We start from the raw sequence: 15,177 nt of genomic DNA on the forward strand, positions 1-15,177 counted from the left end.
AGATAAGCGGTTCTCGAGCTTCCCGGGATGCACCCCACCACCACCCCCCACTGCTAAAGCCTGCCTGTCTGATCAATCCTCTCATCTCCGTGTTGCGCCTCCACGGGGAGAAGAACAGCGACTTCTCTCTAACGGAGGACACAGAAAAGTTCCCAGGCTCCTTTTTACTCAAGTTAAGAAGATGTAGGCCTGAATTCAAATGGAACCACATCAATAGTATCTTTATAGAATGAAATGAACTAATTCACTGCCATTGACGGCCATAGACGTCAAAAATTCATTTGAACTATTTCTATTAGTTTAACATTTTTTTCCCACTTTTGTTAACAATAGAACCTAGAAAAAACTATTGTACATTTAGAACAGATACAAAATTTGCGATTAATCCTGAGTTAACTAGTGAAGTCATGCGATTAATTCCGAAAACATTTTTTTAAAGTAATTGTAATTATTTTTATTTTTAATAAACTTTTTTTTTTTTTAAAGATGATTAAAATTTAGGGGAGTCAGGGGATTCATTTTTTTAAATCATAATTAATCGCATGACTTCACTAGTTAACAAATTTTATATCTGTTCTCAATGTACAATAATAAAAATGTCTAGGTTTTCATACTCTTGTTAACAAAAGCGGGAAAAAAAATTAAACTAATAGAAATAGTTCAAATGAATTTTTGACGTCTATAGCCGTCAATGGCAGTGAATGAGTTAAGAACAGAAGAAGGCAATTTTTTTGAAAAATTAACACCGGTCTATTTGACCCGCAAAGCAACGGAAGGGGGTAGTCGATGTATCGTAACCACATTGCTACACAGCGTTCACTCACATGTCAGTGAGTTGACATCAATGCATATTGTCAATTCACTGGTCCATGAGTGACCCATTACATAAAGGCTCATTACCATCCTGGGCATGCATCATTCCATTTGTCTGTGATTTGTATTTTCTTTTATGACACTGAATGAGAAAAAAATAACCAACAAAAATAAATTGTCACATGCTAGCATCACACTCATTTGTGTATGGTGACCGTATCATGACACAACACATACTGTAATGATACAGCATAGTATCTACTCATCTTAACTTCATAGAGCACTTTATGGTATAATGCGCTGTATGGTGACAGATAGGGAAAAGTGGTACCTGGTTGTAGAGTGCGCACACATGTAGGGCCGTGTTCCCGGAAGCGTTTTGGGCGCTCATGTCCGCTCCGTAAAACAGAAGGTGTTCCAGGTGCTGCACATGGCCATAGCGACATGACTGCAAGTACAGGAATCAATCAAAATCTGCTTTACAAAGTGGCCGGACAAAATAGCCAATCTGGGCCTGATTTACCAAGATCCCAAATAGTGGGCACTAATTTTTATGTTCATTGACGTTAACAGATTTCAGCACAATTGGCAATAGGTGTAAAAGTGACTGGGACCTGACTGTGTCTTGTGATTTAAAAAACTGAAAATTTAAGAGAGCACTGCAAGTGAAAATTACGTTTGAAGTGATGGAATTGGAAGTGTCAGTGGAAGAGACAAACAAACAAATTACTGAGTTACAGAACAAAAATCTATTGTTTCAAAAATTTTGGGGAAACCAGCAACCTTCTAAAAGCCATGTTTTGTTTGATTTATATTTCCTGAGTGCGTAGGAATTAGGGGATGGTGATATTTGCGGTGATGATATTTTTGACGATATTGGTAATAATTACTGAATAGATTTGTGATTGATGCTTCGAAATAATAGCACTTTTAATGCAGCAAAATATTTAAGCCACCTTTTTTTCATTTTTTTTAATGGAATGAAATGGAAATAAAAACAGGTCAGGTAGTGTTTACCCTGCAAGGTCTAATTGTAACATAACTGCTTAAAGCACATAAAGCACATTTACTTAGCAAATACAAAGAAAACACAAACCTTCAGAAGTCAGTGGCAATTTGCAAGAGTCAAGAAAGTCCATTATTTTCTCGTGTGGTGGTCCTCGTGTCGTAGAGGGGAAAATAATTCAGCGTAGCAGCCATTTTGTGGCATCATGCTTTGTACATCGCAGGCAAGTGTATTGTTGAAAAATGTTTTTTTTTTTTTTTTGCCGTAACCGGCAACCCTCCTGCGAGCGTTATTTTGCCGTGAATGTCTTTGATTGGTCAATGATCAGAGGAGCGAGAAAATGCCGTCATCGCTTGTAGACGTTACTAGCCGGTACGGGTGTGAATTGCCTAGTACCTTGTGATTCGATCTGTATCACTTTTTAATAGGTCTTGATTTGATTCTATACCGATTAATCCCGACACGAATCTAAAAGTCAATTACTGTGATTAAAAAAAAAAAATCTAATTTAGAAAATACTAATCAGTAAACTTGTACATGTACACTGTAATATTTGTATAAAAATGTACTGCAGGCTTATAACTGTGAGCCACTGTATTTAACAAACAGGTTGCAATCTGTTTCAATGTATACTGTATACAGAAATGACCTAGACAGAAAGCAATGCCGAGTTAAAAGGAGTTTTGTCATAGGTGATACAGCATGACTCCTTCTTGTGATTGGCTCCAAGTTAGCCTCTAGATCACCCAGAAGCTCCATAATCACATTTCTGAACAGACGATAAGTAACAATAACGTTCTGCTCGAACGTTTGTCACCTGGTGTATCTCCTGCCAGCCGTTCTCGTCCATGCAGCCGACCTGCGCATGGTCATGCAGCAGCAGCTCGCAGCAGTAAGGGTCTCCCCCCACCATAGAGCTGTGGTAGAGGGGAGTTAGCCCCCGACTGTCCTTGTAGTCAGGAGATGCGCCCAAGTCTAACAGCGTCTAAAGGGTAAGGAGGAAAAAGAAAGGATTTCTTGCAGAAGCTTAAAAGCAACAATATCTTTCGTTTTGTTAAAGCTTTCAATGTAGTGTGGCTGGACACAGGCTTGAAATAAGGAGAATGCTGTATCGTGACTGACTGTGCGGTAAATGGCACTATAGTATTGATATTTAATACAGCTGCGATACTGTATTATATCAGATAATGGTACAATGAATCACACAATATCTGTATTTTGTGCTGGTGTGTCAATAATGTCAAATGAAGTCATTTAAAAAATATATATATATGTTTTGGGGATGAAACTGAATGCAGACATTGCAAAAACAAAAAAAAAGTAACAAAAAAAAAAGAACATACGTGTTTTCCACATAGCAGCAATGATTTGCTTGTGTATCAAAACTGTACTGTATACATTGCAATATTAGTATTTTCATGTTAATGTATAGATACTCGATTTTTTGTTACTTGTACAAAATCTTTCATCCTCTTATATCCTATAATAACAGCATTGCTTTCCCACTTTTGTGAACATCGACAAATCTAAATACTTTAATTATGTAATTCAGGTGTAAGTACGTTCTGGATATTTTGAAGGGCTACAAATTGCTTTTGCTCTTCTGATTACTATTCATATTTCTTCCATGCCATTGTTAAATTATTTTTTAAGGGCTATCATCCATGAAAACACCACAATAGAAAAAAAACAGGGACAAAAGCTTTTGTCCATATCCCATGCGCAAACTAACAAACGGGAGTAAATAACCTATTAAAAAAGTTGTGGAAATCAATGACATGAGTCATGAAAATTATCTGAGTCAGAGTAGACGGACGCCATACGTGAGCTGTCAGTAAATGTCACATCATTAAGAGATGACGCGCTAAGCTTCATACGGAGCAAAATTGCTCAAGCACACTCCAGTGAAGGAAATTGCCCGTTCGCAAAAGTCTGTTCTGCCAAATTGGCCCGGCGAGCCTATTGTTGTGGAGAAGTGAATGAAAGAGATGAGTCACCTTTTCTGCTGGCCATTACACTGAGAGCTCATGAGGTGAGGGATACGTTCCAGACCCACTCACTATAGCAAGACCATATAAATAATATTTTTTAAACGGATAGTTGTACGCCTTCTACTGATTCAAACACACTTTAACTGATTCAAACACATTTTAAGATAAGAACCATCATTCAGTAAATTGTTTTGGCTTTGACTTCAGAGCCAAAACTGGAGATACGGGCGCTGTAGCAGCACTTTGGCAAATAGTGAATAGTTGTTCAAAAAAGAGGCTTCAAGCTGTTTACTGCCACTCCTAGCTGAAGTTTACTACCAAACTTAACATATAAAACAATAAAACAAAGATACATGTTGTGTATTTAAAACAACCAAACACCTTAAGAACAAGCCGCTAGCTTAAATGCTAACATATAATGGAAAATGCCATGCCTATGACATGCTAAATGTTAGCATCGATATTTGCAGTTTGAGAAGCCTTTAAACAATGGTTATTTGAACACAAATGGTGGAGAAACACACTTTCAACTCACGTGCTCGTTTTGTTTATGTGTTTTACTTTTCTCCCGGTATTCAATAAAAACGATTTTTTTTGTTTTTTGTTTTTTGTTTTTAATGATTGCTATAAACTCTATAGCGGGTATTTCAAGTGTTTTTCTCAAAGAAACACTGTGTTGTGTGCGCGTCACTCACAATGAGCGCCGTGTGGTTCTTGCTGCGAACCGCCTTGTGCAGGGAGGTGATGCCGTCTTTCGTTCTGAAGTCCAGATGTGCGCCGCCGCTCTTCAGCACCTTGATGAGTTCCGTGCATCCCTCCAGCTGCACCGCCAGCGTCAGAGGGCATTCTACAAGCAAGCACAAGGACGCACATAAAAATAACTACAGCATTTATGTCACTCGATACCTCAGAGGACAACTAGTAAAAAAAAAAGGTCTTTACAGTAAAATCTTGTAGTTGTCAAAACTTTTTACACCAAAGTTCAGTGGTGCCTTAAGATACAAATTTAAGTTAGTCTGTGACCATGTTAGTCAGTTAATACACACCTATAGCATATCATATAACCCACTGATCTGAATATATGACTGGATAGCCGATAGGCCAGGACTCTTGAAGCCGCGAGGCCGCCATATTGCTCCTCCCAAGAAACGTTTCTCGGCATACGATCCTATACATTTACAGTATAGAAATTGGAGAACATTTGAGGCAGTACTTAGTAGAAACAGCAGGATTTATGATGTTTTAAATTTGTTAAACATAAACAAGAGGACTTCAGACATTTTACAACTTGCCTTAAATACTTGTATAAATTATATGCTTAATGATGTTGACAGGAGGAAACGTGCATATATATTTTTTATTACAGAATTATAACTGCAATTAAACAAAAATCTAATAGTGGGATCTAAGGAACTGAGATATAAAAGAAAAAGGGGGTCTTCAAAGCAGCACATACCATTCACTTGTTTTTTTGTGTTTTTTTCACTTATTAAAAAATAGTGACCACCTCGCCACAAACCCCCCCATCCTGGCCCCCGGCCCTATATTAACTGCCTACGAGCTGTGTATGTCTAATCTGTACGCATACCGTATAGTTTATACAGTAGTCTGCTCGCGAGATGGGAGGATCAAAATGGCCGCCCTGTCACTTCAACGGCTTGCTCGCTATCGGCTATTCCAGGGGTAGGCAAGTTCGGTCCTCGAGAGCCGCAGTCCTTTATGTTTTTGATGTCTCCCTTCTCGAACGCAGCTGAGAGGCTCCTGCAGAACGTAATTTTGAGCTGATGATTTGAAACACCTGGGTTGGTGGCAGGAGACACTGAAAACATGCAGTACTGCGGCTCTCTAGGACCGAACTTGCCTATCCCTTGGCTATCCAGTCATATATTCACATTAAGGATCTAACCACATTGAAATATATTGAAATGCCATTCATTTGTTCAATTTCCCATTATGCGTTAGCATTAAGCTAGCGTACTTGAAGGCAAAGTTTTGCGAATGTATTACATTTAGAAAAAAAAGTTTCATTCTTTTGTTTAATATTTGGTTTGACAGTGAACTTCAACTGGGAGTGGCATTAAACAGCTTGAAGCCACATTTTGAAGAATTGTTCACTATCTGCCAAACTGCAGCTTGTTGTGAATTGAGTTCAGTTGAGTATTAAAAAACTTCCAAAAACGAGACAAAGGTTTTATTTCCGGAAGCACATTAAATAATGTAAGTCATTGTAACATTAGGCACAGTTAGAGCATTAACAATTATTTTAAATATAGGATAGTCAAAATATGTAATGATTCAATAAAAATATCTTGTACATAAACATTGAATAAAAACTGTACGTAGATAAATGTAAACAAACAGTTCTTGGTAGATTAAATGCAAACGTATTGACTTAAAAGTTAAATATAACTAAACTGTACTATAGTGAGACAAAATAATACAAAGGTGCCCTGTGATTGTGTATTGTAATGTATTCAATGTATTCTCCCGTTTCTGATTGGAGGCTTACAGGTCAGCAAGCATGCAAATTTCTGTCAGGTATGGATAAACATTCAGAATAAACATGAGGAGATTAGCAAAGAGAGACAGCCGGCTTTACTCAAGGTGTCGTTTGCAAAATTGAATGATCGACATCTCTGACCACGTAGATTACTCCTCAGGTTTAGGAAGATGCTCTTAGACACTTGCAAACTGTTTTGATAAGTGCATGGTAAGGCATATAGTTCTAGTTTCTATCGGTCTTTCCTTATTTTGATTTAGGTGAATGGGTTTTTGTTTGTAGACTGTCCAATAATAATAAATGTGATATTGATTTTTTTCTTTCAAAATACAGCTTTTTAAGAAAACATTTTTTACAGATAATACAAGCATTTATTTCACACAAGAAAGACAAAATTGCGATGAAAATGAGTTTCACACCCTGTGCGCTGACGTACTGCCGTATAAAAGAAAATGACACAAAATGAAGACAGTACGTGTACATTAGTGACTTTCCCTTCCAACTTCCTCACCTCCTGTGTCGGGATCGTGGAAATTGGGGTCCAGTCCTTTTTCCAGAAACCGGGAGACCTTTTCAACACTCCTCTGCTGCACATACTCCATGAACTTCTTCAGGTTGGCCTAATGGAGGGAGACAAGGGAGTGAGAAAGGGTCGTGTGTGTGTGTGCGTGCGTGTGTGTGTGTGTGTGTGTGTGAGGAGGGGCAGAAAGAGACAGCTGTGATTGGCCCACAGCAGACTCGTGGGGCTGACGCCGTTTAATAATGCAACGGCGAGATGAAAGCTTAATTCGCTGCGCTGCTCTTTGCCGGCGCGTGAAGGTTTTATGTCTCTTCTGTCATCATATCAAACAAATGGAGCGTGCGGTCGTAGATAAGCTTGCCACCAAGACAACGGGAGGAAAAAAGGTCCAGGGGAGTTAACATGGTGCTAAAGTTTTATTTACACTTGTAATGTTGAAAAATGGGCAGCACAGTATGCTAGTTGTTGTTGCTGCCTCCGGGTTCTACACCGGCTTCCTTTCACATTTGAAAAGAAACATGCATGATAGGTACACAGAAGACTCTAAATGGGCCATAGGCATTCCATGTGAGTTCTTCGTTCATGTGTGCCCTGTGATTGGCTGGTGACCAGTCCGGGGTGTATCCCTGCCTCTCCTCTCGCCTCATAGTCAGCTGGGACGGACTTCCGCTTACTGTAATGAGGACAAGCACTATAGAAAATGGAAGGATGGATGTCGCAAAAGGCATTCAAATCAGCGAGCATGAAGAGTTCATCAACAAATACAAGCAAATCCACTTTGTTTTGACATTCATTATAGATGCAAACTCACAAAGGAAGCTTTCCAAATGGCGTTAACTGTATGAAACAAGAATTTTTGATTATCAAGATCATCATGAACTGTATCGTCGTCTTGGGAAATTTGTCAGTGAAGCGGCTGTTTACTATTACACGCACACACAAATTACGATACATTTCCTTTGTTCTCTTTGGTTTCAGGTATCAAACGTGAGATCATCAGCATTTGATAGCTTACTCTTTTTGGTAGCCTTTCCCATGGCTTGTCAATTAATATTCGAGCAGAATTGCAAAACAGCCGCCTAGTAATACGTTTTTATGTCCCATGCACCAATTTGAGAAACTTTAAAAAATAAATAAATAAATAAATACACCATAAAAAAAAGACTTGGCGCTTCAAAACTTTGCTTCCTGGTTGGTATGTGTGTTTGTGTTTTTCACAAATGTCCAGTTTAGTCATGCTAGGTCGCTTTGCTTGGTGTCCGGCCTTAACCCAAGTCTGAAATCCCAATTTGAAACCCTACCCTAGTTTGAAACCCCCATGTTTCAAATGAGACTCTAATTTGAAGCCCGAGTCCTAAACCTTATACACCTTATGCATACTAGTTTGAAAAACCAAAACCTAGTTGGAAACCTTTATTTGAAACCATACTTAATGTTTGAAAACCTAATTTGAAACACTAACCATATACCCTAACCCTAGTTTCAAACCCTAACACTAGATGGAAAGCCTACACGGAAACCCTTCTTTGAACCCTGAGATCACACATTTTGATGGTAGCCTAACTAAAACCCTACCACTGCCACTATTATAAATAGTAACCCTACTTTGAAATTATACCCGTTACCTTAATACAAACCCTACTTCGAAACCCTTTACTTTTGAGATGGGTGTGTGAGTTAGGGCTGACTTTGGGGCGAGGGAACCGTAGACTGGAAGATGAATAACCAATTACAGCCTCATTTATATGGATGTACAATTTAGAATCGTTCAAGAGCCTAACATTCATGTTTTCATGAATTCATTCATGAGAAAAGCCAACAAACTCCACACAGCTCCGATAGAGATTCAAACCCAGATCTTCTGACTGTGAGGCAGATGTGCAAACCACTACTAGTCAATCCTTCTAACCGCTACACAACAGTGCTGCCATTTCCTAACAAAAACTCATTTTTATAATGAACTGAACTTTCACAACGACCCTTGCTTGCAGCTGCATCCATTACATAACACACTCGCACACAGCCACGCGCACACTCTCACACACACTCGCACTTACGATGAATGCGAGTCGATAAGGCGCTCACCTTGTGCAGCATCATATATTGCACGCACTTCCTCTCCTTAATTCCACTTCACGCAGGCTGCGTTTGTCTTCACGCCGAGTCCCGGCTGCCTGCCTCTACACGCCTGTAACCCCCTAAACCCTCCCAGTCACACGCCCACCGCTGCCACGAGCCGCCGCCGCCGACTGCTACTCTCACCATCTCTGCGCGAGTGAGAGAATACACTGTAGGCCGCCCGCCCCTCTCCCCCCCTCTCCTTCTATCTTCAGATGTTGGCAGATGCAGTTGTTATGGCGATGGGATGCAAAGGCAGCTCGCAAGTTGAGAGAGTGCAACAGTGCAGGCGGGGGGTCTACAGGCTTATGACAGTTTTGACAGTGTTTTGTGGGTTGTGGACCGTGTGCAACCAACTAGTCTCCCCCTTGTACTATGTAGTGCTCAGATTTGGAGATATCGCTTTAAACAGTTTTTCACCTTTCCAGTTCACCTGATTTTGGGGGGTTGTTTGAGAATTTGAGTGCAACGGGGTACCGCAAGATATATACGTCACCACACTTAATTAATCTTCATGAGTCTCGCGAGGGGGTCAAACTCGGTGGGTCAGTCATGCTAGACGCGAGATGTCTACTACACTTATACTAATTCTGTCCGACAATGATATACCTGGTGCCAAATTCACTGGTATAGACGTGGAAGAACATACTAAGAGATGGCTTGAGTGTAGAGGACTGAAAAAGACGGGGAAACGTTTTTTTTCCTCCCCCTCAAAACATCGTCCTATGCAATTGACACTGACATTCTCCAGTTTCAACAAGCTATCCTTCCTTTACCACCATATGCCCTGTCTGTCATATCTGGTTGTCTTCCGTCTTTGACAGTTGTTTGAGGGTACATTTTTATTGATTGATTGCGATCACAATTCTACTCGGAAATTCGGCACAACCAAAAACACTGGCTATACCTCAATTCTTTCAATTATTTACTATAAACCTGTTTCCTTAATGCAAAAAAGGCCTTACAGATACATTTTCATACATGTCACAGCTGCACAAAAGGCAAAACAAAAAACACAAAAACGGGCGGTAATCAACAGAGGCAATGCCATTTTAGTATTTCTCCTCGTCATTCCTTATTGTTGTCCGGCAGTCAGGGTAATGCTAAACACCCAAAAATAAAAATAAATAATGAAGACAATCTTCGGGACGGCGGTGGCAGGCCAGCCGGGCATGGGATCAGGATTGTCATCGGTAGGAGGATGCATGGCATGATGGCCCCCAACAAAATGTTTACTACATATGAAGGCGAAAGGCTCACTTAAACCTGTCTTTTGAACGTTCACCCATCGTTCACATTTATCCCTTTGAGTTTTTGGTTTCGGGAAACCAATAAAGAATACATCCTTCATATGTGGACGGTCGTAGTGTCTGGAGTTGTTTCTGCAAGTTCCATAACAGCTGTGTTTACTCGGCATGTTTTTTTCCGGAGATAAACGAGAACAAAACAAGCACTTCTAGCATGGATCGTCAATGAGCCAGCTTCTTTTTGACCTTCCGGTTCAAGCTGCTGAATTCACGTGACCTTGCGGTCTAAAAATAGCATTCGTTCGGTACCTCATTGCGACAAGCAGTTAGCTAGCTAGCTATGCCTGAGCCCCGATAATTCACTTTTGATAGACTGCTGGCTATAGAGTGCCTCGTTAAAATCCATGAGTGTGCGGCCATTACAGCGAGAAGGCGGAAGAGTTCAAATAATTTTTTGAAAAGTCCAACATGAGAGCCAGTGTGTGACAGTGGGTTTACGCTGGCTTGGTCGTTACAGAGCGCCTCGTTGTGGCAGTGTGGAAACGCGGCACGACGACCTGGTGACATATATTCCAGCCTTGCTGGATTCTTAAATTGTTCAAATTTGGCAAAGTAGTTGACAAAAGTCTTCTCTGTGATGGGTCAACTTTTGAAGACTTTTAGCTATTTCGTTATTTTCACTGCCACTTTACTTTCACTTTACAGGGTCTCAATCTGATTCAAACCAGGGGAGTGGCATGAACTGGAATCTAAAGACAGATGCAGAGCTGACTGACGATAGTACATGATGTATGCAGCTTATGACTAAAAGAAGCTAGGGGAGGGACGCCGAGTCAGCATTTTTTTTAAGCACCACATTACGAGCAGCAATCTGTGTGGCATATGCATCTGAGAAGCAGCCAAAACAAAGCATTAGCAATCACCGGCGGTGAGTTACAGCTGCACCTGCACATCACTTACAAACACAGCAAGTGAGCAAAGCAGAGCAAGAGACTTGCGAGCTACTGGAGCAGCATTACTAGAAAGACATCATTCGTCTTCATGCGCGCCATGTGAACACTTCTGATGCACCACTGCATTTGTCATTCATTTAATGTCATGCGAACAGTTGCTAAACAATCATGAATAAATCCACAGCAAGATCAAATTGCTGAATGTCTTTTTTTTTTGGTACATGATAGGAGTGGCAATCTTTGACAGTCTCACAATTCGATTCGATTCAGAATCAATTTCAGATTCGAAACCCCGACCCCGATTTGATCTACGTCTCTCAACAATGGCGACCCCCATAGAAACACAAGACCGTGAATGGCAAAACATAATTTACATGATAACAAAATTGTACTGACTGCCTAAACCAGAACAAACAATTTATCTGAATCAGCTATCTTTGTTGTTTACATTCACCCCAACGCTTTGAGGTCGGAACTGGGACAACCCAAGTGGGATCAATCTGATTTCCCACCTTTACAGAACGCAGCATAAGGGCTCAGCTAACGACTGACAAGGCTCACCTGTTTTCAGGATTTGGTCATGTGCCATTCACAAGCTAATATGAACTCATTTGCTCCCAAAAACGTAAAAATATGTTCTATTTAAATGTTTAAGTGTCCCAAAGACGTATTTATACGTTTATGTTTTTTTTTGTTTTTGTTTTTTGTGATTTTTTTTTAATGCTAGAGCATACAGCAGGCTTTGATGCAGCCTCTCAACTGCACCAAATGGTTGAAGAAATGGTAGTTATTACAAAAACGACCAGCAGGTGTCAGCAGAGTAGAAGAGATCAACCAGGGTCATGTTGAAAACAAGCTGATTTCCCCACAATTTAAAGCAGATTTGTGAATAATGATGAAACTTAGATTTATTCTAATGCTAACTGCTGCAAAACAGAAACAGATAGAAATATACTTTTTTTTTCCTGATGAAAGAAGAGACTCAAATCTTTCTTTTGGTTGGTTCCATGTTTTTATAGCAATAGAACACAATATTCTGTGGGCTTTGCAAAATCAGTCAAAATCTAGACTAGTGGGCGCACATAGAATATATTATTGTAAACTTTACTTTAAGAAAATAATTAAAGAAATAAAATAAAATAAAAACAATTAAAATAAAATGCAATAAAAAACATAACATAAAGCAAAAATCGAATTTGACCTTGTTTTATCAAATCAATCATCAATGGGCTCCATAGTTTTAACTTTGCTGGATATCCCCCTTAAATTCTAAATGAATAATATCTTAAATGCATTTTTTGCATCCTAAAAAAATAAATGTGTCTTTTATTTCCAGTAAAATGTGTGTAAATATATCAATTATGTTTACATGTTCTCCATATTAAACTGAGAGAGAGAGCATCTGTGGCAGGCATCGTTCAAGTGGATTAGGATGATGAGTACCATTATATGTTTGTTGTTGATGACATCATAATTTTGACATAAGAACATGTTCGACAATTATGTCCCTAACAATTAGAAAACACACACACACACACGCAACACACATTTGTAAAGGGACCGATCTCACTAGTGGGAAATTAATGCTTAACACAGGAAGTTAACGGCAGTAACAGCGGCGTGTGGCATCAATCACGCTGTAAGGCGACAGCGACCTGGGAGTCAATTGAGCTCATAACACAGAAACAGGAAGTGGACGTGTGCCAGAGCAGCAGCCATATTAAAAAAATGCAAAATAAATAAAAGCTTGTGGCTTCAAGGCAGGGTGAATATCGGGGTGGGCAGATCACTGAACATGCAATAGTGTTCATGGGCTTATTACACTGGAGAAACAAATCAATGTTTTATTAGCAGCCCTTGACTATTTTGCTGTGTACTCACTTCAATAAGCCTCCGGTGTTGAAATAACTTATTAATCGTCCAATGTGCAGCGTAACGAAACAATTACAGCAGAACCTCAAAATTTGCTCCTTAAGTGGAAAATAATTGAGGTTCACAACCGCTGCCATGCATGTAAATGGATTTACTGTGAATTGGGGATTTTTCTTCGTTTTGAGCAAAGAATGTTACAAAATGAGATTATTCTGCATTTGCTCATTTCTTAATTCTAATATTAACAAAGCTAACTTTTTTTTAATTTTAATATTTTTACCCTAGTAAGAGTTCAGATTATTATTTTTTTTAAATGGTGGTGGTGGACTCAATCACAACCGGATGACCCTTAAGTGCCTGTAAATACAAAATGTTTTGTCAGGAGACTCAATTAAAACATTAAAACATACTTTGTGAACACATTGTGAACATATGTTTCTGGTATTCGATGTGGGCATTTGTCAATGTTACGTCATCGTCAATCCGTCACCAAAACGGGACGTCCGTCATTGACGGATTGCAGAATTTATTGACGGATTGACGATTACATTGACGGATGAAAAGCCCCTTCCGTCATCCGTCGAGTTCATCAATTTTTCGAAGTTTCGCCTTGGGCACCAAATCACCCTGTTGCTCACAAACACATTTTAACAAACTGGCAGCTCACACATGGCCTTGGTTGGATTGGCAGGTACCCTGAGACCCAACTATTTGTATCCACACTCTTGAAGTCCATCTTACATAATATTCCCCATTTAAATTGCCTGCTGCCTCCCAAAACCACTTTTCACTTGCACCTTTTGAGCAGGACTGGCTTTGATAGTTTATTTTGGTCCCTGTGACACAATTTTGCACAGATGGCTGTGAACGGGTCGGCCCACATATCCCGTGAAAAATATTTTAGGAAGACAAATAGCAAACCCCGAAGTCATAATTGTGATATGCAAAAAAATAAAAATAAAAATAAAAGACATGGACTGGGGTTACAGTAAATAAATGTTGAGCATCTGCCCTTAATAATGTTTTGTTCTTGTTTTCGTTCCACTATCGTGATTGTGCACAAGTCATTAAGTACATTATTTTTGAAAGACTATCAATTTATTTTGAGATTTGAAACTATTTACAATCCAAAAATTTATCTTCACATTTTTAAGGCTTCTGAAAAATTTAGGACCTTTTATTGCCAATAAAGGCATTATTTTTAGATCAGTGGATTCAATGCATTTTGAGATTTTTTTAAGGATCCATGGGAAACCTTCCCTCAGTAGGCTGCATTTATATTAGTTGTTCTTTGCGGAAGATAAAGAATAAAGAATGCCTGTGACTATTGTTATTAGGCATGAGCGAGTACTAATATCAGGCGGTGGCTGTTGTGAAACAACAACCAATGCAGCTTAACTACTTCCCTCGCAGCCATTTTATTTGTTGATTCTTTGTTCTGTTTCTACTCAGCGGGCAGTTGAGTACGGGCCTGTGCATTCATGCATCACATACATGTGCTGTACATACGCTAAGTGTGTCAAACGCTCACGCTGGCCTATATTGACACTCATTACCGGGGCGGCTGCTTCGCCTCTGGTGCATCGCAGCTGGCCGGCTCGGGTGAGTACTCATTGGCGAGGACAGCTCGTATACTGTAGACTCGTTTTCACCATAATGTCACACGTACAGTACATCAGGGTGGAAAAAACATTTGCACAATTGCACCACTAGTGAACACACGCGTACATGTCATTTGACCGAGTTGAAACAATTGCAACAACAGGTTTAAAGGGATACTTGACTCATGAAGCCGTTTTCAGCAGTAAAAAGTTAATATTTTGTCCAGAATAACTTTGATAACTTCATTAATTTTCATGTACAATTAATTCCTTTAAAAAAAAAAATTCAGCTTGCTGTGGACTGAAGATGACCAATTATGGCTCAGTTTGCTGATCAAACCCAGAAAACAGGTGAGCCATGATTGGTCGTTACCTACTTCCTCAGCACAGGTAATGTCATCTTCAGTCGACAGCAAGTGGAAAATTTAGTTTTTAAAGGTATTAACTGTACATGAAAATTTATGAAGTTATCAAATTCATTCCTCTCTACCAAGTTTTGGCATCATTTTCATTTTCGGCCAATTTCTGAAGTACCCTAGTGTCTGTTTACAAACAT

General features: G+C 39.5%; 1 protein-coding gene across 9 annotated transcripts in view; it reads right to left on the minus strand.

The window, feature by feature from the left end:
* Positions 1 to 15,177, minus strand: part of shank3a (SH3 and multiple ankyrin repeat domains 3a) — a 167,960-nt gene that overhangs the window by 85,762 nt on the left and 67,021 nt on the right. For 8 of the 9 annotated variants that reach the window (XR_015094695.1, XM_086074696.1, XM_086074694.1 and 5 more), the window contains 4 exons: positions 6,822 to 6,930; positions 4,506 to 4,657; positions 2,637 to 2,804; positions 1,145 to 1,261 (listed from right to left, as the gene is read on the minus strand). Coding sequence is in view for 8 of the 9 variants with exons in the window: in XM_086074696.1 (XP_085930822.1) it covers positions 1,145 to 1,261; positions 2,637 to 2,804; positions 4,506 to 4,657; positions 6,822 to 6,930 (546 nt within the window). In the remaining variant the exon portion in view is untranslated. Of the gene's footprint in view, positions 1 to 1,144; positions 1,262 to 2,636; positions 2,805 to 4,505; positions 4,658 to 6,821; positions 6,931 to 8,915; positions 9,049 to 15,177 lie in introns of those variants that run through there. The other variant, XM_086074700.1, reaches the window with a different exon arrangement.

The sequence above is a fragment of the Leptonotus elevatus genome, chromosome 4, assembly GCF_054856555.1.
Source record: "Leptonotus elevatus isolate MCC_2025b chromosome 4, RoL_Lele_1.0, whole genome shotgun sequence".
Taxonomy (NCBI): Eukaryota; Metazoa; Chordata; class Actinopteri; order Syngnathiformes; family Syngnathidae; genus Leptonotus; species Leptonotus elevatus.